At 29.8% G+C, this 27,202-nt stretch overlaps 6 protein-coding genes across 6 annotated transcripts; 3 read left to right on the top strand and 3 right to left on the bottom strand.

Moving 5' to 3' along the window:
* Window positions 1–662: 662 nt before the first annotated feature.
* On the top strand, window positions 663–9,744 carry Phum_PHUM080500 (uncharacterized protein; the record flags this gene model as incomplete). The annotated part of the gene is made up of 29 exons (XM_002423679.1): window positions 663–772; window positions 954–1,142; window positions 1,222–1,465; window positions 1,551–1,793; window positions 1,877–2,004; window positions 2,089–2,232; window positions 2,331–2,456; window positions 2,531–2,675; window positions 2,752–2,927; window positions 3,006–3,189; window positions 3,297–3,438; window positions 3,516–3,793; window positions 3,885–4,084; window positions 4,180–4,303; window positions 4,380–4,573; window positions 4,647–4,852; window positions 4,941–5,052; window positions 5,123–5,274; window positions 5,367–5,670; window positions 5,717–5,871; window positions 5,955–6,116; window positions 6,210–6,909; window positions 7,674–7,802; window positions 7,869–8,240; window positions 8,312–8,840; window positions 8,930–9,097; window positions 9,178–9,272; window positions 9,355–9,515; window positions 9,602–9,744. 29 exons carry the CDS (start codon window positions 663–665, stop codon window positions 9,742–9,744), a joined length of 6,015 nt encoding a protein of 2,004 aa, XP_002423724.1.
* Window positions 9,745–10,817: 1,073 nt separating this feature from the next.
* On the bottom strand, window positions 10,818–12,373 carry Phum_PHUM080490 (NADH pyrophosphatase, putative; the record flags this gene model as incomplete). The annotated part of the gene is made up of 5 exons (XM_002423678.1): window positions 10,818–10,907; window positions 11,015–11,277; window positions 11,385–11,628; window positions 11,816–11,982; window positions 12,121–12,373. 5 exons carry the CDS (start codon window positions 12,371–12,373, stop codon window positions 10,818–10,820), a joined length of 1,017 nt encoding a protein of 338 aa, XP_002423723.1.
* A 686-nt stretch (window positions 12,374–13,059) lies between these two features.
* On the top strand, window positions 13,060–17,235 carry Phum_PHUM080480 (uncharacterized protein; the record flags this gene model as incomplete). Its single annotated transcript, XM_002423677.1, has 9 exons — window positions 13,060–14,953; window positions 15,154–15,437; window positions 15,511–15,696; window positions 15,775–16,027; window positions 16,102–16,174; window positions 16,252–16,455; window positions 16,544–16,757; window positions 16,851–17,063; window positions 17,164–17,235. 9 exons carry the CDS (start codon window positions 13,060–13,062, stop codon window positions 17,233–17,235), a joined length of 3,393 nt encoding a protein of 1,130 aa, XP_002423722.1.
* A 378-nt stretch (window positions 17,236–17,613) lies between these two features.
* Window positions 17,614–18,376, bottom strand: Phum_PHUM080470 (Prostaglandin E synthase, putative). Its single transcript, XM_002423676.1, has 2 exons — window positions 18,352–18,376; window positions 17,614–18,262 (listed from the first exon to the last, which is right to left on the bottom strand). The coding sequence occupies exon 2, from the start codon at window positions 18,202–18,204 to the stop codon at window positions 17,737–17,739; it is 468 nt and encodes a 155-aa protein (XP_002423721.1). The 5' UTR covers window positions 18,205–18,262; window positions 18,352–18,376; the 3' UTR covers window positions 17,614–17,736.
* A 697-nt stretch (window positions 18,377–19,073) lies between these two features.
* Window positions 19,074–21,476, bottom strand: Phum_PHUM080460 (dynamin, putative; the record flags this gene model as incomplete). The annotated part of the gene is made up of 5 exons (XM_002423675.1): window positions 19,074–19,624; window positions 19,709–19,860; window positions 19,938–20,128; window positions 20,202–20,373; window positions 20,446–21,476. The coding sequence occupies 5 exons, from the start codon at window positions 21,474–21,476 to the stop codon at window positions 19,074–19,076; spliced, it is 2,097 nt and encodes a 698-aa protein (XP_002423720.1).
* Window positions 21,477–23,752: 2,276 nt separating this feature from the next.
* On the top strand, window positions 23,753–26,974 carry Phum_PHUM080450 (eye-specific protein kinase C, putative; the record flags this gene model as incomplete). Its single annotated transcript, XM_002423674.1, has 9 exons — window positions 23,753–24,072; window positions 24,205–24,230; window positions 24,583–24,697; window positions 24,833–25,106; window positions 25,210–25,360; window positions 26,096–26,211; window positions 26,308–26,481; window positions 26,584–26,728; window positions 26,811–26,974. The coding sequence occupies 9 exons, from the start codon at window positions 23,753–23,755 to the stop codon at window positions 26,972–26,974; spliced, it is 1,485 nt and encodes a 494-aa protein (XP_002423719.1).
* Between the last annotated feature and the right edge of the window lie 228 nt (window positions 26,975–27,202).

Below are 27,202 nucleotides of genomic sequence, written 5' to 3'. Positions count from 1 at the left end.
CCTTATTATTTTTTCAATTGTGACCTCTATGTGACCAAATTTAAATTTGTCAGTTTTCATATAGCTTTAACTCTTTTTTTTTTTGAAAAAAAAATTTGTAGTATATATTGCCTCCTTGCAATTTTAGTTTACAAACTTTTGTAGGGTAGTTATTTTCAGGTACCTGTTACAGGTGGCAACCCTGTAAACGGCCACGGCCAAAGAAAGAATTTAATTTCAGGCCATAATTTTTTTTTTTTTTTTAATTTATATTTAATGTATAACTCATAATTTCAAGGTCTGTATTATGATATATTGTTTTTGAATTTAAAGTGATTTAAAACTTGTAAAAAAAAAATATAATTTTAAATTAATTTTGCTTTGTTTTTATAAAATGAAAGTCATTGTTCTTATTTTGAATCAATTACATCACAGTGGTTAAGAGTTTATTATTGTTTGTTACAAATTGCAACTATGAAAAACAACAACAAATTATGTGGAAGAGTATTTGAAATATTATGTTTTAAATTTTTAACTGGGATGACTTTTATTTACTAAAAGTATTTTTTTTTAAAATTTCTTCTTTTTTTCATTTAAAAATGATTATTTAATTTATTTATAAGTCCATGCAACTGAAAGGTATGTTTACGAATAATTAATTAAATTTATTTATTTTACAGATCATGGCTGAGGAAAGTCAAGTTGCAGATTATTTTGTCGTGGCTGGACTGCCTGATGATCCAAAGCCTATGGACGATTACACTGATGGTACTCATTTAAAACAGAATCAAAGGTATTTAATTTAATGTCTCAAATGATTTCAAATACAAATATTTACACCCACTTTATGTGCTAATTTATTCCTCATAAATTGTACCAAATCGATATTTTTATTACAAGTATCAAAGATTAATAATAAACTTTTGTTTTTAAATCTTCAAGTAATTAAAACAGCTATATTTTTTATTATTTAGTTTAGCACCTATAACAGACATAACAGTTATTTTTCCATCTCTGGGTGAGATTTGCCCAGAAGGATGGCAAGTTCTAGATCACACACCCACAGGATTGATGGCTGATTTAAATTATGGGAGTTTGCATAGTCCAGAAGCCTACATATGTTATAAAAGAGGAAGGCGTAAACCTCCTTTAGTGGATATAGGGTTAATAAATTATTTACTTTATGATGATTAATCCTATGCAGAGTACATTTACTAAAGTAAATTTTTTTTTATTTTTTAGAATTTTATATGAAAATAAAGATAGAATATTACCAGATAGTGAAATAGTATTAAAAACACCATATGACAGAATAGCGAATGTGAGTAATGCAAATTCTAGAACTTTTTTAACATATAGAAGAGCTAAATATGATATGCCTGCCAATGAATTAGTTGTTACAAATATATGTGTAATTATAACGAGTAAAGGAGAGAAAGCACCTCATGCTTTTTGTGTCATTAAAAAAAATTTAAATAAAGGAGTAGTGAGTATATGTACATATGTATATATTCATCATTTTTTTTTTTTATATATACATTTTTGTAATATTAATTTGTTTTTACATTTAGTTTGCACAAGATGTTTACCTTTGTTATAAAAAATCCATGAATAGAGCTAATTTAATATCTTACAAACCTGGAATTTTATGTCGATATCCCATGTGGGATAGGCCTGACTGGAAATTACATTCAAACGTTCCATTATTTTGTTTACCAATGGGAGCAACATTAGAAGTTTGGGCTCCTGAAGCATCTCAGCCTGCTCCAGTTTTTTCAACGTTTGTTTTAACAGTATCCGATGCAGCAGAAAAAGTATTTTTACATTTGCAAAACTTTTAAATTATTTAAAAAACTTTTTTTTCATATTTTTAAATTTTTTTTCAATTTGCTAATAGATATATGGTTCTGCCATAACTTTTTATGAAAGATATCCAGTGGAAAAATTAACAGAAGAGCAAATAGCCGTCCTAGAAAAATCATTGGAAAGTGAAAAATCAATTTTCAATTCGGATTTGAGTTCAGCGTCGTCTGAAAAAAGTTTCGATTCAAAAGATGAGAGTCCAAATGAAAACGCATCCGAGGGAAATTTGTCGACATCTCGACGTAGCGTAATATCCGGATCTCACACATTCAATGTTAACAAATGTATATGCTTGTTAAGTCACTGGCCTTTTTTTGATACTTTTGAAAAATTTTTAAGATTTTTATACGAATTGTCGACTACGGGTCCGCACTCGGTGCCCATAGAACGGTAATTAATTTTTATATTTTATTATTAGAGCAACGATGAGTTTTAATTCATTTTAAAAATTACCTTTTTTTTTTTTTTTTTTTGTTTTTTTTTCTCAGTTACATTTCAAATTTTTTGGAAAATGTTCCGTTTCCGTCTCCGCAGAGACCTCGGATTCTCGTACAATTGTCAGCAAAAAGTAAAGTAGTATTATATCAACCAGAGGATATTCCATTACCAAGAAGGTACAACAATAACTTTGGTATTTTATTCATTGAAACAATTTAATTTAACTTAATTTTTTTTGTTTTTGGTTCAGTGGAGCTGGATTTCGAGAGCTTTTATCAAATTTAAATTCGGAAGATTATTTGTTGGTATTGTTATTAATTTTAACGGAACATAAAATTTTAGTACATTCATTGCGACCTAATGTTCTCACATCCGTAGTCGAAGCTCTTTCGATGGTATGAAAATAAATAAATGTTTTTTCGTCTCGATGGAGACATTTATTTAAAAAAAAAGTATTTTTTTTTTGTTTAGATAATGTTTCCGTTCAAGTGGCAATGCCCTTACATACCACTTTGTCCATTAGGTCTTGCCGAAGTTCTTCATGCTCCGGTACCATTTTTAATAGGTGTCGATTCAAGGTTTTTCGATATGTACGATCCACCATCGGATGTTACATGTATAGATTTAGATACTAATAATATAACTCTGTGAGTATTTCTAAGGGTTTTTTTTTCTTTATATCTTTTAAGTAAACCTGATAAATTAACTTCCCTCCCCCCTTTCAGGTCCGAAGAAAAAAAAAATTTATCGTATAAATTACTTCCGAGAAGAGCTGCTAAAAATCTTAGGTATACGTTAGATGCTTTGTGTAAAAAATCTTTGGTTAACGATTATGCCAAAATGTCATCAAACATGGATGATGAAGACTTCACCGATAGCGCTTTAAGGTTTATGGTTAAAGATAAAGAGGTGAGTAAATTAAAAAAATTCTTACGTATTTCTTTATAAAGGATTTTCAAAATGGCGACGTGTAAAAACTGTAAATTATTACGTTGTTATTGTTTTTATTTGATTAGCAAAAATTGGAGTTGGAAATACAGGAAGCTTTTCTGAGATTTATGGCGACCATATTAAAAGGATACAGATCCTATCTTTTGCCAATTATCAAGGCACCCACTGTGGGAACGACGGATCCAAAATCTCTTTTTGATTTGCAAGGTTGGTTTTTGAATTTTCCCGCATGAAAATCTCGAATGTTAAAAGTCTTATTCAAAATGTGTTTTAAAAATTTTCAGGTTTTTTAAAATCGAGAGATAAAAACGAGCACAAATTTTTCGTCATGCTTATGAAAACTCAAATGTTTATTCGTTTTATCGAAGAACGTTCGTTCGTGTCTGACAACGACGCGGGATTGGCTTTCTTCGATGAATGCACCGAAAAAGTCGAAGATACTACTTATAGTCGTTTGTTGGAATTTGAAGAATTTGAAGAATCTCACAAAAGTGAGAGAACCGTTTTTATCCCTCCTCCCGAGCCGAGCGGTTTATCCCCAGGGATTACTTATAATTATCAGGTGAATGATGACTTGCCGAATTTCCGTAAATTCATCTCGATTTTTAAACAATTGATTATTAAAAAAAGTTTTTTTTTTTTTGCGTTTTAAGGGTTTTAATTTAGATAATAGTTTATTTAAAAGTAAAGATACCAAAGACATATTAAAGGTTCCACTTCAGGAAAATACTCCGGGGAGTCCGATGGCTAGAAGGACAAAACACGAAGTGAAATCTGCTCAAAAATTAGCTCGTAGAAAACATTCTCAATCACCTCAGACTTGGGTCAAATGTTTGTTGACCACGTGTTACAGGTACCGAGGACTGATGTTAAAATCAATATAAATCCTTTAATTAAAAATTTTTTTTTCTTTTTTTTTTTTTCCAATCGTTCGTTTTTCAATTTTAGTTTGTGGTTCATTCATTTGCCCAGTTTTGTGATTAACGATCCATCGAAATCATCCGTTTGCCTAAGGATAGCCTACGATCTTTTAGTGAAGATTCAAAAATTGAAATTAAATCCGACGGACGAAGTAATTGTCTAAATTAAAAATTTGTTTTTTCAAAAATGTCGTAAAAAATTACTTTTTTTCTATAAATGTTTCGTAGGTCTGCTACCGGGTTATGATGCAATTATTCGGAGTTTATAGTCAACCGGTTTTAGCCGTCAATCTTCTTTCTCAAATGAAATCTTGCGGTATTCAACCCAACGCACTAACCTACGGATATTACAACAGAGCTGTACTCGAAGCAACATGGCCGTCTGATCAATCTCATCCCAGCCAATTGTGGAGCAAGTTGAGGTCCGTACCTCTGTTAAACTCTGTACCTTTTTTTTTTTCAAAATGTTAGTACTTATTTTTTAAAATTTTACAGAAACGTTATTGTTGGAGCTGCTTTGTTTCGTCGCGGAGGACACAGGGTAAAAAATAAACTCTCCGAAGCAGAATCTTGTTTGTCAATCGCTTCCGTCGAAAAGGGAGATTTTCTCTCCGAGTTGGATAAATCAATGATGAAAAGAAAAGGAAGTATAATGAAACCGTCTCAGCAAAATTTACGCGAATTAATTTCATATCAACCATGTAATGAATAAAATAATGTCACGAATTGTAATTTAATGTCGTTGTCCTTTTGTCATTTATGTGTATGTATATTTAAAATTTCTTTCAGTGGAAAATAGTGCGGGTATATTGATGACCGGATTAAAAAAATCTCCTCCGATAAGCAGGAGGCAAAAGAGTTACACGGATTTTAATCTTAGATTGCAACAAACGAGTCCTAGGTTAATATAAAAATGATTTAGAAAGAGAAATGATCAACGTGAAATTTAAATTTCGATAACGTTTTTACAGTGTTGCCGATGTAAATGCGGTCAGACTGCGAAGAGGTAGTATGTCACCCACAATCACGGAGAATGACACTTTAAAATTACTCATGAGATGTGATAGTTTTGCTAATGACACGTCAATTTTGGAAAAACACAATCGTTGTAATAAAATAAACGGTTGGTTTTTCTCTCTCTCTCTCTTTCTTTTTTTTCTATTCCTCATTACTATTTAATTGAAATTTTTTTTGTTGTAAATTATTTATTTTTAGAAAGCAATGCGGCGTTTACATCGAAAACTCTTTCGGTACCACGTGAAAGTTCGGAATCACTCGACATAACGGATGATATTTCGTTAGATGAAAGTTGGAGTAGTACTCGTAAAACGAGTAACAAACGAGAAAGTATTAAAAATGATGGTAAATTAGACACGCCGACACGGACTCGGTTGATCTCCAAATTAAATTGCCTGGGATCCGACTGGAACAGGAATGAGTGGACAGCATCGCAGGATTCGATAGAATCGGCACCGTTTTTAGATTGGTTAGTTGTTGGTAACACTGAAAATTACAAACGGTTTTTTTTTGTTGTCGAAAATTGAAAAATAAAATTGTGAATTTAGCAGCAAGGAAAATGATGAAAATACGAATTTAAAAGACTATCAAATTGGAAAACCCGTATGGAAAAGTTCTGAGGGTTTATTAAACGCGGATGACGTGAAAAGAATCCCATGTAAAGAACCGAGAAATCCGCGTTCGGCGAGTGAAAGTAGAGAAGGTAAAAAGGGGGGAAAAAAAATTAATTTTTATTTGATTTTTTTTTTTTTTTTTTTTTGTTAAACTAATCTATTTTTAATTCAGGTTCTAAAAACGAAGAGAAAAAGACTTTAAATTGCAGTCAGGATAATTTAAAAACGACAACAACTTGCAGTAGTTTATTAAATTCATCCGAAGACATTTTAGACCTTGCATCTAATCCTAGTCAAACTGATTTGCTGAGTTGTGGAGATTTTAAAAGATCAGGTTAGCTGTCGTGCTGTGGCCAAGAAAACTTATTCGATATAAATTTAATTAAATTTTTGTTCTCTCTCTCTCTCTTTTTCTCTGCACTCGTAGAAGATGACATTGAAAACGCGATGGAAAGAGAATTAAACGAAAGTAAAAATAGTAATTTGGGACAATCGTTAAAAACTTCTCCGATTCGAACTCCGGTCACGGAAAACGATCCTCTGGGCGCTTTGCAATCGAAAGATGAAATAAATGGAACCGGAAATGACGTTTTGACGAAATTAGTCGATTCGAAAAATTTTAAAAATAATTCGGATTCGATCGAAGACTGCGAACTGTTGTCGTCGAGAATGAAATACGATTTATTAATAGGCGGTTTGTTTTCTCATCATCCGTTCAAAAAGAAAGAGGGAGATCACGTGGGTCATTCCGGCGGAAGCAGACGACGAGACAGTGAAAAATACATTCAGGAAGATGGGGATCACGACGGAGGATCTAGAGTTCCCAAGAGTGCAACTTTTCACAACGGACGAGATAAAGAAACAACCAAATCGAAAACAATTCCAAGAGGATCGACTTCACCCACAAATGTAGATAAAAAAAATAATTTTTTTAAAATTTCAAACGGAAAAACCGTTATTTTACAAAATGAAACATTTTTTAAATTCAAGGAAAGTCCTTTCGTACGGAAATCGTTACAAAGATCCACGACTATGCCCGACACGGCTGCTGCCACGACCGTTTCTTCCAGTTCTTCCGTGGCTTCTAGTTTGAGTAGTTTTAGTTCAAATTTTAAATTTTCGTTTAGGTAAAATAATTTTAAATGAGTTTTTCTTTTCGAATTTTTTTTTTTACTTGATAACCGACTTTATATAAAAAAAAAAAAAAAGCCTGAAACTTTTGTAAATAAATAAATATGTTGATTGAGTGATGGCGTTAACAATCAATCAATGAGGCGGGCACAAAGTATTTTGGCGCCAAAATTTTTTTTGAGTTAATATTTTAAAAAAAAAATAAAATAAAATAAAGCTGTAAATATTTTTAAGGATGATGTTTTGTAAAAGCTTCAACGCACTAATATTTCGCTTTATTTTTTTTATTTTATCTTTTTTTTTTTTTCTATATACACTGCAACTAATAAATAATAATAATTATTATTATTATTATTTTGGCCGAATGAAAAGCTTTGTTATTTAATTTTTTAATTTTTAAAATTTTTTTTGTTTTTGTTTTTTTTATTTGCAATATCGAGTGTTTAATGTGTTACAGCCGTTATAGTCCAAGCAGATTTAGTCTGAAAAAATCGGATCTGCATATAGCTAAAACACAAATTCTAGAAAATGCTATCAGGTACATTATTATTATTATTATTATTCATCTTTTTATTTTTATTTTTTTTTTTTACGAGCTGTTTTAAATTGTTGTAAAAAAATTAAAATGATTTTGGTGGCAATTATAGCGAATGTTTGTCGCAGCTTGTAAATGCTTTAAAAAATTTTTTTAATATTATTATTATTATTACTATTATTATTATTATCTAATCGATTGTGTTGATGTTTTTTTTTGTTATAGCGGATCGAAAAAATCAAACGAATTGCTTCTGAGCGGTTTTAACACTGTCAAATCGGCTGCTTCATCGGTTGCTAAAAAAATCGAAGAAGTCATGTCGACGAATTCGACTCCGGTTAAATCGTCAAACGTGTAAGATGATCTCCCCAACAGTATTATTATTATTACTATTATTATTATCGTTTAAACTTTATTAAGACTCTTCTCCTTGATTCGTTTGTTTAGATCTCACGAATACGACGAAGAAGAATCGGATTGTGCGGTTGAAAAAAATGCAACGTTGGATTTCGAATCGTGGGGAACGAATTTAAAAGAATTTTTCGGAGACGGAAGTCGTAAGGGAAGTTCTGCCAACCTTCAACCCCCTTGTTTCGAAGTCGAACCCGTTTCCGAAGAGATATTAGTGGAAAGTTTATACGGGAAAAATGCACCGTTTAAAAATGTCGACGTTCAAACCGCGTTCGTTGCGGTCATGACGACTTGTTGTAAATGTAACAATTGTCATTCTGTTTTGTACGACGAAGAAATCATTGCCGGATGGACACCGGACGATTCGAATCTTAACACGAAGTAAATTAAATTGAAATCGTGTCATAAGAATTACATTTCGACGGATTTCAATTTTCTTTTTTCGTTTCCAGATGTCACTTTTGCGAGAAACCGACGTTGCCCTTTTTATCGGTCACACTGTACGATCACAGGGGAACGGACAAGGGGAGAAAATTATCCATTCAAAAACCTCATCTTTCGCAGAGTTTTTTAAATCGTAACCTGACGAACAGTTCTCTGTCCGTCAACGCGACGGGTAGTTTGATAGATATAAAAAACGAAATAAAAGAAACGAACGATGAAAACGCTTCTTCCTCGGACGGTGTTGACGTCGTTGATGACACGTCCGAAAACAAACGCGACAACAACGGAAATAATAATAATAATAATAAAGACGATTTCGCGGTGGCGAAAAGGGTAGAAGATAAACCGTCGTCGTCATCATCGTGCGAACAAATCGAAATAAATAACGAGCCCTACGTGGCCGAACCCATAATAGTTCCTTATTTGAATCCTCTCGTGTTGAGAAAAGAATTGGAAAATATATTGCATCATGAAGGAGATCAAAGTTTGACGAAACCATCGTTTGTCGATCAACATCCCATTGTTTATTGGAATATGGTGAGTGTTTGCGCATGCGTGTGCGTGTGCGTGGGTGCGTTCACGACGATTGTGATATTACTTCCCTCTTTCTTTTTATTTTTTTTCAGGTTTGGGTGTTTGAAAGAATCAACTTCACGAGTCACTTACCGGGATTAGCTTTAAAAAGTTCGGTTGTCAAAAAGAAACAATTCATACACAGGTCGTGGATATCGGATTGCGATGCCGGAAGCATTTCGATAAAATGTCTTTGGGACAATCCGAGACTTTACGAAGAGGCAAGGATAAATGGATTTTTGTTTTCCCCGCTTCCCCCTCCCCCTCCCCCGTTTTTTAAACGTATCCGTTTACTTTTCAGATCGGACAGCCAATGTATTTGCTCTGGCAAGATGAAAGCAGTCAGAGTCCTTTGGTGAACGCTCTCGTCACAGATAGAATGACAATGCAAAAAAGGTGATGAAAATTTCCTCATGAAGGATGTTTTATTATCATTATCATTAACGTTAACGTGTACTATTATTATTATTTTGTTTAGCGTGATGCAAAATATAATAGCGAGTCTGAGACGGGATAAACTTTACGACGCCATGAGATTATTGATTAACGAACGTACAAAAATCCGTCATTCGCATTCTCTCTACAGGGATATATTATTTTTAGCAATAGCTGCTTGCGATCGGAGAAACATCATTTTAGGTGAAGATTAAAAATTTCTCTTGGTAAGTCTTACAAAAGTATAAATCTAAAATTTTTTTTTTTTTTTTTTTTTTTCGTTTTTATAGATTCATTCGATCGCGAATATGGCGTTTCGTATGCCAAATTAAAATCGGAAGACATTTTGTTGTTAGATTGTGATAAACCTCCAGTTAGTGCCTCATATCGTAATTATTTTCGTCCTCTTTTGTTGTCTCACCAAATAAATTAACGGAAAAAAAAAAAAAGAGAGAGAGAGAGAGAGAGAGAAAATCGAAATTTTTGTTTGTTTTATGAATTTTAACCAACGAAAATGTGTTTGTTGATTGTTGCGCCTTAAAATAGTTGTATACGCTTGATGAAATCGGTTTTGTTTTCGAACGTATTTTGTCGGGGAAAAAAACGTTTAACGAAAGTGTCACGAGAAAAAACGCGCGCGCGTGCGCACGAACAAATGACGAAACATTCTCGAATAGTTTTTAAATTATTAATAAACCGTCACAAAATTTTTTTTTTTTCCCCCGTTTCGTTAATTTAATAATGTTTGTTTGTATATATACATATGTATAGTTAATGTGAATGCGGGTGCGTTAATAATAATAATAATAATAATAATAATATGCGAAATTAATCCGTCGGTAAGATTTACACAGTATTTTTTTTTTTTTTTTTTTTGTTCACACACAATTGTAAAAACCGACGACGACGACGACGACGACGACATAGTTCAAAAAGTTATTAAAAAAAAAAAAAAAAAAAAAAATGTCGGATAGAATTAATTCGTGAGAGATTATCATATTATTTTCTTATTAAACGTTCATTTATTTTAATTACAAATGATTTTCGTTGTTTTTTTCATTTTCCCTTAACACACGATGATGAATAATTCATTGATATATCAATAATGTGATACTAATAATAATAATAATAATACTCGATTATTAATTGAATTATTCTTTTGAATATTAATTCATAAAAAAATGTATAATTATATATTTATATATCTCGGATCGATAAGGATTTATTTATCAGACAAAAGAAAAATGTCGTTTCGTTTAAATTAAATAATTAATCTATTTTTTTTTTTAAATCATTTAAAATTATCTAAAAACAATTAAAGCTCTTTTTTTCTCTCATAAAATCTAATAATAATCTCAACAAAATTGTTACCCAAAATCCCACCGCTACCGCTACTACTACTACCACTACCACTACCGCCATTAAAATATTTTTCTTTGTTAAATTAAATTACAAAAAATAAGAAACAATTGTGTGACATTTTGCTAGATTATAATCCTCTTTTAATTAACAATGAGTTTTAAAGTTGTGATATTTTTCCAACCAGATTAACATGAGTGCGTGAGAAACGGCATTTTGTGGGGGTGCCCAAAGTTTCTGTAAAAATGACGTTTTATTATTATTATTATTATTATTATTATCATAGGTTTAATTTTAAAATTATGTTGTCGTAAGAATGGTTTAATTTTTGCGTGTTGATTCACCTCAGGATCGAGGGATTCGAATTTTTTTAACGTTCTCGTTCTCTCCACGGCTTCTTTTAAAACGTTTGCTTTTACCCATTTGGCATCTTGAATTTCTTTCGGATCTATTATGAAATTTTTTTCCGAAACGGTCGCAATGCAACCCAAACTCAATTGACACGATGGTGAAGCCCAGGGTTGAGATGTGCAATATTCAACATGGAGAATGTTCAATCCGACTTCTTCGGCAACTTCTCTCCTCACGTTTTCTTCATATGATTCACCTTTAATCATTATACTTATACAACAGTGTAATCTTCTAAAACTTTTAGTTTTCAAGGTACTGGAAAATGATAAAAGGTCATTATCGAATATTAACAACTCCATTTACCAGGTTCAATAAAACCCGCCACACATGTATACATTCCAGGCGGATGCCTATTTTGTCTAATTAATAAAACTTCATTGTGATTTGTATTTTCTATAAGTGTCAAACCGACTGGTGATAATGTCGGATAGTGATAAACATTGCAACTCGAACATTGTTTTCTGTGACCACCTTCGTTTATATTTAATGTTCCACTGCAAAAGCAGCAGTATTTGACTGATTCACAAAAATTTAACAGACCTCTTGCCTGAAAAATAATCAAAATTTATTATTATTATCATTATTCGATAATAATTGCCTTTTACAAATATGAATAAATAAATTCGAGAAATGTTTGAAATAATAATAATACTTATTGTATTGTACTTATGCTTGTTCTCTTTAGAGAGAAAAAAATTTTTTTATACAATTTTGAATAAAATAAAAAAACCCACATGAGTTACATATTGTGATTCCTTGGCACTTAAATAAAATAATGAATGTCTAACATTAACAAATTTTCCATCTGCTTCGCTTTCGATATCCTCTTGATTGATTTCGCTTGAGGCTTCTAAATTAACAGCGAATAAACAAATGTTTGAACCTGATTCATTTAATACATCTAATAAAACTGTTTTAGAATTGATCAACTTGTCCCATTTTTTAATGTCTAAAAAAAAATAAAATAATGATTTTTTTTTAAAATCTCCAATTTAGAATGACTTTTTCGAATATAAATTGTGAATGAAATTGCACAGACCATTGTATCCTTTTAAAACTAATTTGTCATCGTTATTCAGGCAAACCATTTCATTTTTTAAAAATAATATATATTTTCCACCTTCGTATAAAACATTTGAAAAAGTTTGATCAGATTTGAGTTTTTCCAAATATCTAGCTTTATTAACAAATTGTTCTGCTTCTGCTGAAAAACAATAACACGGTGTCAACTTATTCACTCTAGGTAATAATTGACGAGTAATCATTTGTGCGCATTTATATGAAGTAAACATTCCGCTTTTACTGTTAAATATTACAGAACAATTGATGCAAACCCATAGTTTAATAAAATGTCGATTAATTTCAAATATATATATATATTCAAAATCTACTGCTAAATCCAACGGTCGCTAATATTTTAATTGGTTATACGTATGTATGTTTACATTCAAGAACTGATTAGTCCAAGTTACGTACCGATAATTTTTTGAACACATGGATTTATTAACGAATCTCTGTATGTGTTTTTTTTAAAATAATGATTTTATGAAATAATTATTTTTTAGTTTTTTTTTTTTTTCAAATTAAACATGGATGCTTTAGACATCTTTTACAAACTTTCTGCTGGTACTAAATTATCTAGGACTAATAGAAAGGTAAGTATAAAAATAAGTTTTTTATTTACTTTTAACCTAACTTGGTTACACTAATGCATGCCAACTCGTATTGGCACTAAATATTTAAAAAAATTTTTATTTTTTAGTTGTTTATTTAAGAAATTTTTTTAAATTCAATATTAAAACATTCGTTATGAAATAATTAGAAATGATTTAAATCATTAATTGTACATTTTTTACTTTTAAATTTAAATGAAGTGATGTCACGACATTTTCTTAATTTTTTGAACACGGTACCGCACAATCAAATATAAGTCGATGGGAAATTGTGTTTATTATTACAATAATTTGAATTTTACAAAATGCCAGTTGATATAACAAAATTAACAGAAGGTTGGCTAGAATTGGAAAGTGATCCTGGATTATTTATGCTTTTATTAGAAGATTTCGGTGTTAAAAACGTTCAAGTCGAAGAAATATACGATATAACGAAACCATTTGACGGACCTGTTTATGGTTTTATATTTCTCTTTCGATGGATAGAAGAAAGACGTTCAAGAAGAAAATTATTCGATCAAAATGACATGTTTTTAAAAGAGGAAGAAGTGGTTAATAATATTTTCTTTGCTCAACAAATGGTACCTAATAGCTGTGCTACTCATGCTTTACTCTCCGTTCTTCTTAATTGTCCCAAAATACATTTGGGTGATACTTTAACGCGTTTGAAAGCGCATACTGTGGGAATGACTCCAGAAAATAAAGGTTGGGCAATTGGAAACACTCCAGAATTGGCTAGGGCTCACAATTCTCATGCCATGCCACAAGCAAAACGATGTGTAGATAAAAGTTCTGTATCTGCTGGCATGACTTCTAGTAGATATGCTGGAGAGGCTTTTCATTTTGTTAGTTATGTTCCAATTCAAGAAAGGCTTTTTGAATTGGATGGCCTTAAACCATATCCCATTGATCATGGTCCGTGTGAAAATAATGAAGCCTGGACGGAAAAATTCAGGAGAGTTATGACTGAAAGACTTGGAGTTGCTGGAGGAGAACCATGCCATGACATTAGATTTAATTTAATGGCATTGATTCCTGACAGAAGAATTGCTCTGTCGCACAAATTAAATATGCTTAAAACAAATAGAGAAATTGTCGTGACTGCTCTCCAACAATTGGTACACCTGAATTCCGAATCAAAAAAATTAGAAAATTACAAAGAAGAGCATGAATCTTTTAAAACCAATTCATCTGATTTAGGATCTAATTCATCTCTTACAGAAAGTGAAGCAGCTATAATAAATGACTTAAAATTAGACAAAATGGGAAATGAAAATAATATGTGGAAAAAGTCTGACGATAATTGTTTAAAAGATAATTTAGTCGAAGGTTCTCAGTTTTCTGAACATGCAGAAAGTGATACTAATGTACATCATGAAATAAATGTATCTAAAAATCATGCAGATACTTTATCAAGTATAAAAAGTAATTTGCAGTCATCTTCGAAGGAAAACATAGAACCTGCATTTAACATAGATAAGAAAGGAGCATTAAATATCAATTCTGATTATTCTTTGCCATTGACGATAGAAACATCACCAACTCCGAGCATCTCTGGAACTGATACATCTTCCGATGTAGGTTCAGTGTTCAATTCGCCTTCAACAATGGGCTGGGGTTGTAATTCCTGTCAAAGCAGTCCATGTCCTAAAGACTACAAGAAATATTTAATGCAGTCAGATGAAAAAACTGATTCACTTTCTGGTACATCAAGTTCATCGCTTTTAGGAAAAAAGACGAATAGTCAATCACCTTCCTATAGAGAAGACAGCAAAGCTGAATCTCCAACTTGTTCGACATTATTGGAAACAGATTCTAATAAAGAAAAAGATTGTAAACCTGAAGATACTGATGCTATGAAAGCACTTTTATCGAAATATCCTGTACTCAGAGAACCTCATACATTTGCACCGAAAGATTTGTTAGCATTGTTGAAAAATGTCGAATCAGAAATTGCCAATTGTGAAGCATCTTTAAAAGATGAAAATGATAAGAGAACAAAGTATAAAATTGACGATTGCAGAAGGACTCACAATTACGACGAATTTATTTGCACGTTTTTATCTATGCTTGCTGAACAAGGGAAACTGGCCGACTTGGTCGAGCAGCACCTACACAAAAGACCTGGTATACCATTACACAGGCTCAAAAGACCTCATCCTATAAAAAAATCAGATACTAATAAAACAGCAGGAAGACGTAGAAAGAGCAAAACAAAACACAGAAGGAAAAATTAAATTTTTTCAATTTTCTGTCTTTCTTTCTTTTTTTTTTTTTTTTTTGTTTTTATTTAGGTACTAAAATGAAATTTTTAATTATTAATGTTTAATTTGTGGGGGGGGAATAAAAAAATGTTTTAATGATTTTATATTTATTTTTATAGAAAAAAAATGAAGTAGTGAATATCAAAGAAGAACCCACAGATATTATAAATAGTGAAACAGTGACAGATACATTCATAAATGAAAATGATTTGGATATCATCAAAGATGAAGGAGATGCTGCAACAGATGAAAACAATTTCACAGTAAACAATAATAATAATAATAATTCACAGCCATTAGAACTTTTAAAAGGTTTATCAACGGATAACATAAGAAGGAAAGAAGAAAAAGAAGGAAAAAGAAAAAAGAAAAAAAATGTTACGAGTATAGAAGTTTATAATAAACAACAAGAAGAAAAGGTTTGGATTTTGTCGATTTCATGAAAAAACTTTTTTGTAAACTGTCTAAATGTTTGTTTTGTTTTTTTTCCAGCTAGCTGAAGCAAGAAATAAACTCAAAGTATCAGTCATTGGAACAAACGTTCCATGGCCTTTGGAAAATTTCAACGAATTAATTACTAGATTTCACGTGTCACCAAATATCGTCAAAAATTTAGAAAATTCCGGATACAATAATCCGACTCCTATTCAAGCTCAAGCCATTCCAGCCATGTTGGAGGTAGACGCCATGTTTGTAAACTTTACTCTATCAAAATCCTAAAATTTTAGTAATCACGGTGTTTTCTTTTTTTTGTAGGGTAGACAAGTTTTGGCTTGCGCGCCTACCGGATCGGGTAAAACGGCTGCTTTTCTCGTGCCCATATTTTACCACCTCAAAGGACCCACGAAAAAGGGTTACAGGTGCGTCATTGTTTGTCCGACAAGAGAATTAGCCCGTCAAACTTACAGAGAATGCCTGCGTTTGAGCGAAGGGACGAGATTGAAAATCAACATAATAAAAAAAGTAACTCTCGACAAGGAAAACTATTCTAACACTTCAAAAAAGTTTGGTTTGTACAGGGATTAGGGATTGAAAAAATTAATCGTCGGGATAATTGAAATCTGATTCCTTTTTTTTTTGTAGACATACTAATAACAACTCCTAATCGGTTGGTGTATTTACTAAAACAGGAACCTCCTAAAGTCAATTTAAAAAGGTAAGCAAAAGATTTTTTTTTTTTTGTTTTAACGATGAAAACGTGGTAAATAATTAAGAAAAAATTCTTTTCTTTAGTGTCGAATGGTTGATTGTGGACGAATCGGATAAATTATTCGAAGCTGGGATTCGTGGATTTCGAGATCAGTTGGCGGTTATTTACAACGCTTGCGATTCGTCCGTTATAAAACGCGCCATGTTTTCCGCGACTCAAACTCCGCATTTGACAAAATGGTGTCGAAGAAATTTGAAAAATTTAGTTTTGATCAACGTGGGAGTGAGGTAAAAAACCGACTTGAATTTCCCCTCCTCCCCCTCCCCACTCGGTAATATTATTTTTTAATTATTATTATTATTATTATCGAAATAGAAATTCTGCGGTTGAAACGGTTAAACAAGAATTGCTTTTTGTCGGATGCGAAGCAGGGAAACTTGTCGCATTTAGAAATTTAATCAACAGAGGACTCACTCCACCCGTTTTGGTTTTCGTACAATCGAAGGAAAGAGCTCAGGAATTATTCAATGAATTAGTTTACGATGGAATTAACGTTGACGTCATACATTCCGACAGGACGCAAAAACAGGTGAGAGAAACTTTTTTCATTTTTATTTTTTCGCGATTCGTCGAAATAAATGAATTTAAACGTTTAAAAAAATTTTTTGTTTTCGTGTTTCAGAGAGACAACGTGATTCGAAGCTTTAGAGAGGGTAAAATTTGGGTTTTAATTTGTACCGAATTAATGGGTCGAGGTATAGATTTTAAAGGAGTCAATCTTGTTGTCAATTATGACTTTCCTCCGAGTTCTGTGTCTTATATCCACAGAATCGGACGTACAGGTAGAGCTGGAAGACCCGGGAGAGCGATAACTTATTTCACACAAGACGATACAGTAAATTTAAGAAGGTAAAAACAAAAAAAAACAGATAAAATGATAAAATGTAAACATTCGTGCAAAAGGGAAAACTAAATTTTTTTTTTTTTTGGTTTAGCATTGCGCGAATAATGAAAAATGCCGGTTGCGAAGTACCCGAATACATGCTCTCGATGAAAAAATCAAATAAAAGAGATAAAAAGAAACTTGAAAATAAAGCTCCCCACAGAGAGAGCATATCAACGACTCCCATTTATGAAAAAGAAAAAGAAAGAAAGAGAAAAATAGCAGAAATAAAACGTAAAAATAAAAAGAAAATAAAATTAGTGTCGGCTAGAGAGGCCAAAGAAAATGAAGAAAAATAAAATTTTTTACATTTATTATTTTTATTATTATTATTTTAATATTCAGACCGAAGTGAATGTGAAGTCGACTTTTTATTTATCTAATTTAAAAAAAAAAGCATTTTTCATTATAATTGCTGCAATTATAAGGATGATAAATTTTACTAAAGGATGTGATTTTTATAATAATCGAACTCGTTTAAAAAAAAATATATATAAAAATTATATTTTAGTCGATAAAAAAGAAGTATTTATATAAATTTATAAGCGTTAAGGTAAAATTTTTATTGCAGTTTTTTAATTATTAAATAAAGTCAACCATTACCATTTAAACTTAAATTAATGTTTTACATTGATTCTCTCAAAGTGTAAACAACATTACCAGCCATATAAATGGTGATTGCAAAACCGACAGCAAAACTTACGAGTCTAGCCGGTTGTTTTTTTACTGAAATTGCATACACATATGTGTGAGCATATCTGCTTAAAGTGTATGCGATAAAGAGAGGAATGGCTAAAAATGGACTGGGATTTAAAGTAGCATACATGCAAGCAACACTTATAAAAATTATTATGTTTTCTAAATCATTTAAATGAGCTCTTCTCATTCTTTCAACATCCGGATCATCTCTTTTTACTTTTAATCCCTTTCTAATCTTTAAGTCTTCTGGAGTGCAAACTACTTTTTTCTTCCATCTCATTCTTGCCGTGAGTACGACCATGAAAAGAACTTTAATTACTAAAAGAGATGCACACGTGTAGAAAACTTTAAATGTTGATGTTGTAAAATCAATTGTTGCGTGTCCGGTAGACATGATTAGCCCAATTTCAAGTTTCTATCAATTTGTTTTTTAAAACGAACTTGACTAATATCTAAAAGGAAATTTATTTTTAATTTTTTTCTTTTTTTTACGAAAAGATATTAATATATACGTAATAAAATAATATAAAACATCACATACATAATTTACGTTATAAATTTTTTTTACATAAAAATCACAATTTATTTTTTCATTTAACAATTATACAAGTGGGAATAGAATAGAAGATTATTCTATCATTAGATTAGGTTACACGTGAAACTCATCTGAAAAACAAAAGAATGTCGTAATTACAAAAAAATAAATAATTTATTTATTTATTTTAAATTTTATCGATTTAAAAAAAGTGATGAATTTTTTTTTATGTTAAAAAAATAAATTTTGTGATAAGTAAAAAATTTGATATGTGTTTAACATTAAATAAGTTTTTGTTTTGACTAAAGTAGTGACAAATCAGCGCCATTTTAGTTTTGCTCGTAACTTGTGAAGTTATAAAAGAAATCTTTTTTTTTTTTTTTTGCTTTTTGGTTTTAAAATTTCATGCGAAGTGTAAAAACTCAGTTTATTCGAATAAGGTAAGATAAAATTAATTGGAATTTGCAATTGGTATACATTTTTTTACAGGTTACTTTTACAAATTTGCTTTTTCATTACCAATATTGCCAAGTAAGTTTTTTGCCAAAAATCTATTAATGCTCATTACTTAATTGTTGCAGCTTTTTTTTTGTTTAACTGTTCTTAATTGGAAAAAGAAAGATGAAAATCAAAAATCAAAAACTTTTTCTAAAAAATATTTATTATTATTTATATTGGTTTTTTTTTAAAAATAATTATTTAAATTTAATTTTCAATTTATATAAAAGTTAAAGTAAAATATCTCTTATGTCATTAATTATTTCTTCAGCGTCATCCAATGATTTTAACATAAATTTTTGCTGGTCTCTAAACATGGATATATTTTCTGGTTCTTGTAATAGATTTTCATCACGTTCTGATTTATATAAAACTTCAACGAGTTCTCTTTGAATATTTTCCTTAACGAAATTAACTAAACAATGCATTATCGCTTTAGGTACTAAATCCTGTATTGATTTTCTAACAATGTTGAAATAATTTTTGACTAATTTTTTAATTATTTTACATTCTCTCTCATCTCTTTCTGTCAATTGTTTTGCAGGAGGCAATGATTGTATGGATGATCCTTGGCATGAAGAATTTATTTTACTTAACGTTAATTGATTTTTAAATTGTATCGTCGATGTGAAATTTTTATTGTATTCACTTTGTGCCATCACATTATATATATTTATGTTATTCTTTTTACATATTTCATTGAAATCATTATTATTTGGTAGGAAGGAATTAAACCAACCCCTAGGAGATGAGTGTGGTTTAAAACATGTTTCTGATATGCCTACAAACATTATTATTATTATTATTACTTATTAATAATTTTTTTGTTTGTGTTGTTGTTGTTGTTGTACTTTTAAATGCTTACAAGTGCCTTGATTTATTTGATTGTCTAGATGATCAGAATTAATCATGTACTCCAAATCTATACCTGTTTTAAATTCTGGATGCATTGTATTTATATATGCTAATTCTAAATTTATTAAATTTTCTACCATGTTACGAGTTTGAGGAATTCTCCTAAATAGTAGATATATTGTAAAATATATACGGACAGTCAGTTATTTCAAGATTTGAAAGAAAAAAAAAAAACTTACTTTTTAATTATATCAGAGCCTATGATTAGAATTTTTTCAAAAAGTTTTGGAAATCTTAACATTTCTTGATGAATTTTTTCACCTGAATGTTGTAGAATTTGTTGCATTTCTTCATGAATTAATTCTACACATTTTAAACTAGGTTCTAATAATTTTGAAATTTGTTTCTTAACTAATATTTCAAAGCAAACCTGTAAGTGGTGGGGGGGGGGAAAAAATTAATCTTACATCCGTTAATTTATCTTCAGGTAGTTAAAATCTTACTTCAGGTACAAATAAAGGAGGTCTTGTTCCTGATGCGTTTCTTGTTGCTGTTAAAATATCAAATTTAGATAATCCTATCAATGGTTGAATTTGTTCTAGAGTTTTACCAAAAGTTTCATGAAATATGTAACAAATCCTTGCACCGCCACTAAGTTCGGTCGTTTCAATTTCTCTATTGCAACCATTAATAAAAAAAATAATTAATATTTAATTTTAATAAAGTTAAAAATGAAAAATTTCAGACCTGGAAGTTCCTTCGAGTGATGCACAATATGCGGTACAAAATTTTGTGATGACTTGAAGCAAAGTTTTGCTCTTATCAATAACATCTTCGCCATATTGTCCTAAAGAAGCAACGGTTTCACCTTTTATTGCGGCTATTCTTTGCTTTAAATCAGGTAAGCATTTTCTTATATGTTGAATTAATATTTTATTTAATGTTTTGGCTAAATAAGGACTACCGTGTCTCTGATAAATGTTCGGATAATGTTTTTGAAGAAAAGCACTCTCATCTTCAATAGAATTGCTTATGGGTTTGTTTTGAATCGTGTCTTTTTGAGATCTATTAACGACACCTATTATTCCTAATCGAACCGGAATTATTTTACCCGATAATATATCACTCGCATCGGTACCAGAATCCATTAAATCAAGTTTTGTAACTACAGCAACCGTTCTAGTACCTTCCGGATCGCATTCTCTAGCCATTTGTAGACTTTCACTTGTTGCCATATCCGTGTTTGCCGTTATAACAGCCAGAATAATAGAATTCGGATTGCATATGTATTTTAATACTAGTTTTCTTATAATAAATTCAATATCGTGAGGCTGATTCCCAACCGGGACTTTAGTCAAACCAGGCAAATCGATTAAAGTTAAATTAACAACGTGTTTCGAATAAATACTGAGAAAAATCGGATCTTCGCATATTCCTTTATTACATCCTGCTTTTAATTTTGTTTCCGTTTCAATTTCTTCTCGAATTTCTTCGAAATCTTTAAAAATAACATTTTTTTTATGATGAAAAACTCCAAATTCTTCGACGAGCGTTTTCTCACTTTCGGGAATGTTAATTAATTGCAAAACTAAGGGTTGTCTCGTAACTATTCCCACTCCTTTGGGTAAAAATGATTTTCCCACTAAACTTTCCAATACGGAACTTTTACCAGAACTTTGAGTTCCAACAACGACTATTTGTGGAAGTTGTAATGAATCTCTTCCGACGGTATTAAAAACATTTTGCAGTTTATTCACTATTAATATTAACGAATCCATTTAATTAACAATTTGAAACTTAAATACTGAAAAAAATTACACATAAAAAAGAAAAAAAAAAAAAAAAATTTTTACTCTAAAACACAATTTAAATTTATTTTCTTTTGTTCGATGTAAACATTAAACAAGTGTAAAGCAGAATAAAACCTTTTCTTATTATTTTCTTCGAATATCAATATCAAGTTGTAATATTTTTTATGTTTATTTTTAAAACGTTACAAAATGTCTAATTAAATTTTAATTCCAGAATTAATTAAGAAAAACAATGTAATTAAAGTTTATTATTTATTATTACTCGTAGAATAAAATATTAGAATAATATTTTTTAATTACAGAATATCTAAAACGTAATTCTAAAACAAAAAAAATTATTTTAAATTGAAAAATTTTTACATTTTGTAACCGTTAGAAACGAGAAAGGTTTTGAAAATGTCGTGTAACTAGATTTCAGACATGGCGGTCTTGTTTACTAAAATGCATCAATACCATTTCAACGATTAGTAGTTATGTATTGAATCATTGATTACTCTTAATTGTTTCATTGACGCGTGTTTAATTTGTGTTTGAAATTTTTCGTTTTTTTTTTTTTTTTTTTTTTTTCATATTGAGTGCCATTTAAAAAGGCTTTGTCTCTTTATTTTTTTCTGTAGAAATTAAAAAGCTTCTTCTATTAAAAAAAAAAAAATCGCAGACATATATACATATATGTCATTTTTGTGTCATTAAGTTAAATTACTATCATTATATTTTCCGCCAACGAGTGTAAAATTATATTATTTAATAGAAATTAATATTCGATAATATAAAACACAGGAGTTTATTAATTGTGTTATTACTACATAAACCTATATCAAAATTAGTTTTTTTTTATAATATGTGATATCCAGTAATTATATAAACAAAGTATACCTATGTGAATAAATGATCTGCACTTAAAAATGTTTTTCAAGGCTCTATTATTATTATTATTATTAAAGCATTTTATCTGATATTGATTACTATCGAGGGGGAGAGAGAGGGAGAGAGGAAAAAAAAAATATCTTTAAATCACAATAGCACCAATATTATCTAAGGCAAGTAATTTTGTTTGTATAGATTGTATTATTTTATCTAGATTTATTTTATTAATCAAAATTAATTGATTTTCTTTTAATAAAATAAATTAATGTGTATTTTTGTGTTGTTTAAAGTGAAAAAAAAATTTTTTTTTTTTAAATAAAATAAAATTATGAAATTATTAAAAATTTTTTACATGTTTTTTACATTTTATAATACATTTAATTAAAATGTTATTTTCGAATAATTATTATTAAAACTTGCGGGTGGTTTTCATTCGATTATTATTATTTTTTTTTGTTAATATGGATGATTGTTGTGAAAAAAACAGCAATAAAAATGACAATGATGATATTAAAAACAATTGTAATAAATTCCAAGTTGATCGTACAAATTGTAAAAAAAACAATGAAGTAGATAATGTGAAAAGTAAAAATGTTTGCTGTCGCTCTGTCGAACAAATTTCCCACGATTTAAGTCAAACTGAAAAAATTAATAAAAATGATAATAATAATAATGTACCTGAAACTAAAATAGTTAGAGTAAAATCAATTTTAAAAAAGCCTACAAGTGAAATAAATAATAATAATAATTTGCCATCGAACGAACAGAAATCTGTACAAATAAATAATTTATTAAAAATTGAAGTGAGGTACTTTGGTTACGATCAAAAATTACAAAGTGAAAATAATTATTATCAAAATACTTGTTGGTATAAATTTTTAAGTATATTATGTTATTATAGGGTGAGATGATATTTTCTTTTTTTTTTTTTTTTTGCAATGGAAAAAATTAATGCTATAAATTTTTTATTATTTATTTATTTTTCTCAGATTCGACAATTACAATGTTAAATCCAGTTTTAAATTTTTATTATGTTTATCGTTTTTTAGAAGAAAAGCAAGTAATAATAAATTGTATTAATAAATAATAATAATAATAATAATAGTATCCATTTTTTTAAATTCCCATGACTCCCAAATGCATGTTAGCAAAAAAAAAAAAAAAAAAAAAAGTAAAGAAAAAATTATGAAAATTATCTAATCAATTTAAAATAGGCTTTATGACTAGTTCACTCAAGAATTCAATTCCTTTACATACAATAACTGATGAAAAATTTAGGAACTACCTAAAATAAATTGAAATTTTTTTTTTTTTTTTTTCCATCCTACTGGAACATTGATTTGCATTTTGTGACGTGTACATGTTACATTTTTCAGATGTCCAGCGATGTCGTGGAAAAAGTACAAACGGCCAGAGTACAAGATTCAGAAACTTGGGACATTGAAAAAAGATCAAAATACACGGTTTACAAAGTCGTAGTACATTCGGGATCATCGAGTTGGTTCGTTTTTCGAAGATATGCCGAATTTCACAAATTATTCGAATCCCTGAGGAAACAATTTCCCAATCTGCAATTAAAACTTCCCGGTAAAAAACTTTTCGGGAATAATTTAGATCCGAATTTTGTCGCAATGAGACAAGACGGATTGGATAATTTCGTACAGCAAATAATTAGTCATACGATTTTACTACAGTTGTAAGTTTTTCTTAAAATTTTCCTTTTAACATTAACTTTTCCTCATCCATGTTAAAATATGTTTCAAATAATAATAATAAATTTTCCGAGAAAAAAGGAAAAACAAAATGTAAAAATTTCATTTTTATAAAGAAACAAATTCCGACTTGTATTAACTTGTACCAAAATTCAAAATTAAATTTTTATCAATATTATTATTATTATTATTATTATTATTAAAAGATTTTTAAAGTACCTTTCGAAAATATTTTATGCATAAGACTTTATTTTTATTCATTTATTTATTTATTTTATTTTATTATTATTATTATTTAAATTATTATTATTAATTGTGAATGAATATGTTTGAAAGTTCTCTATCGAGGTGATTAAATCATAATTAACATAAGAATTTAAATGAATGAATGAATGAATGAATGAAACAAAATTTTTTTTATTTTTTTTTTTAATAATTAAGATTTTTTTACATGATATTTAACAGACCGGAAGTAAGAGAATTTTTTAAATTAGATAATAAATGTTCAGCCATCGATGAGGGGATAACAAAAGATGAAAACATTTTGGTGAACGATGATAACAAAACGGAAATTAATAAATTAAATTTGGGACCGTCGGAAAGAACTCAGTAAGTTTTTTTTTTTTTTTTTTTTTTTTTTTTTCCCATTCTTAAACATAAATTCAGATTATGAGAGAAATAACTCGGTATTATTATTATTATTAATGATGATGTTTTTTTTTGGGGGGTTGTTCTCATCGACAGCGCTCAACCGTCAGATTTTGATTTTTTAAGAGTCATCGGACAGGGTAGTTTTGGAAAAGTCATCTTAGCCAAACATAAAAACGAAAACAAGTATTACGCCGTTAAAGTATTGAAAAAAAAACAGGTGATAAGGAAAAACGAAGCCAAACACATAATGTCGGAAAGGAACGTTTTGTTGAAAACCTTAAATCATCCTTTTCTCGTCGGTTTACATTATAGTTTTCAAACGACGGAAAAACTTTATTTCGTACTCGATTACGTTAACGGCGGAGAGGTGAGTGGGGAGAGGGGAAGGGAGGGGAGGGGGGGGGGAAAAAGAACCGAATTCGATTTTGTTTAATTATTAATATTATTATTATTATTATTATTATTTGCAGCTTTTTTTTCACCTTCAAAGGGAAAGAGTTTTTTCGGAGAGTCGATCACAATTTTACGCAGCCGAAATATCATGTGCCTTAGGTTATTTACATTTCAAAGGAATCATTTACAGAGATTTAAAACCTGAAAATATTTTATTAGATGCTCAAGGTTGGTGTTGTCCTCGCTGTTGTGAAATTTAGTCATCCATTTTTTTTTTTTTTTTTTTTAATAAAATTACTACAAACGTTTTGCTCGATTAATGAAAAACACCAAAAAAAAAAGAAAAGAATTCAATGAGATTAGATAAGGTCTACTTTTTTGTATATTTATACGTGCTCAAATATTGAGGTAAACAACAAGAGCAGACGACAGACGACAGGATCAGAATCTGATATAGTAAATGTTTTTATTGCAAATTTTTATATTAATTATATTATTAAAAATAAAAAAAAAGTAAAACGTCTGAAACAATCTCTTCTTTGATTATAAGTAAAAAAAAAAATGGATTTTAATTTTGTCTTTATTTAATTTAAAGTCTAATCTTTTGTTGATTTTATAAAAGAAGAAAAGAATAGAAAAAACAAATTATTATTATTATTATTATGTATACACAAATATTTAAAATGAAGAAGAAGAAGGAGAAAAAAAAACCTTCACCCACATTTTCGTGGGTATGATGTCGTAATGATGATGATGATGAACTTTTATTTAAAAAAAAAAAATTAAATTGATTTGTTATGAGGATATAGTATTATTATCATTATCATCATCATCATTATTATTATTTATTTATTTATTTTATTTTTTTTGTTAATGGAACGATTTTGATAAGCGTGACACGTTCGGCGGACTTTGAACTAATAAAAAGTAATATCATATTTATTTATCATTTTGCCCTTTCAGGTCACATAGTATTGACTGATTTCGGTCTTTCAAAGGAAGGTTTACTAGGAACGGATACTACGAAAACATTTTGCGGTACTCCCGAATACCTGGCTCCGGAAATCATTTTGAAAGAGGTAAAGAGAAAGAAAGGAAAAAGGAAATCCTTTAGTCAGTTTTACGTTTTTATTATTTCCCAATCTCAAATATGTTTTTCTTTTTTGTCTTGGAAGGCATACGATCGATCCGTCGATTGGTGGTGTTTGGGTACCGTCCTGTACGAAATGTTATTCGGGTTACCTCCTTTTTATTGTCGGGATACGTCGGAAATGTACGATAGAATACTCAACAAGCCTTTGGTGATAAAAACAACCGTGTCAGAAGGTGCTCGAGATATATTAAGCAAGGTAAAAATAAATTATTATTATTATTATTATTTTGTGTTAGTGAACTCGTTATTATTAATCGATATCTAAGAGTTCGTTATTATTATTATTATTATTATTTAGCTATTAGAAAAAGATAGATCGAAACGTTTGGGAAGCGGTTACGGAGATTTCGATGACGTACAACGTCATCCATTTTTCCGTAACATCAATTGGGATTCTTTGGTTGGGAAAAAAATCAAACCGCCTTTTAATCCTCTGGTTCGAGGTGAGTGAAATCGTCGGGCGGTTTTTTTTTTTTTTTTTTGGGGGGGGGGGGAAATTCGATATTAAATTATATGTATTTTCAGGTGTAATGGATCTTAGAAACATTGATCCGCAATTCACTAAAGAACAAGTTCCTGCTTCCATAGAACAAAATTGCGACGAATACCTAAGTGCCAGCGTTAGAGAAGCCGACGATGTTTTTGCCGGATTTTCTTATGCTCCTCCCACGGCCGAACTTTCGGCATGACAACAACGAAAATGATGATAATGATGATGATGAAAAACATTTTATAATGAATGAATGAAAAATAATAATAAACAAACCGAGTAATAATAATAATAATAATAATTATTATTGTTGTCGTCTTGTTGTTGTTGTTGTTGTTGTAAACGAAATTTATTATTTATTTTAAATAGTAAATAATTACGTTACGGAAGAAACAACACTTGATCAGTAGCACAAAAATCAAAAGTA

The sequence above is a fragment of the Pediculus humanus genome, genomic scaffold (genome assembly GCF_000006295.1).
Source record: "Pediculus humanus corporis 1103172107431 genomic scaffold, whole genome shotgun sequence".
NCBI classification, from domain to species: Eukaryota; Metazoa; Arthropoda; class Insecta; order Psocodea; family Pediculidae; genus Pediculus; species Pediculus humanus.
Note: the sequence above shows the minus strand (reverse complement) of the source record. Positions and strands in the feature narration are given on the sequence as shown.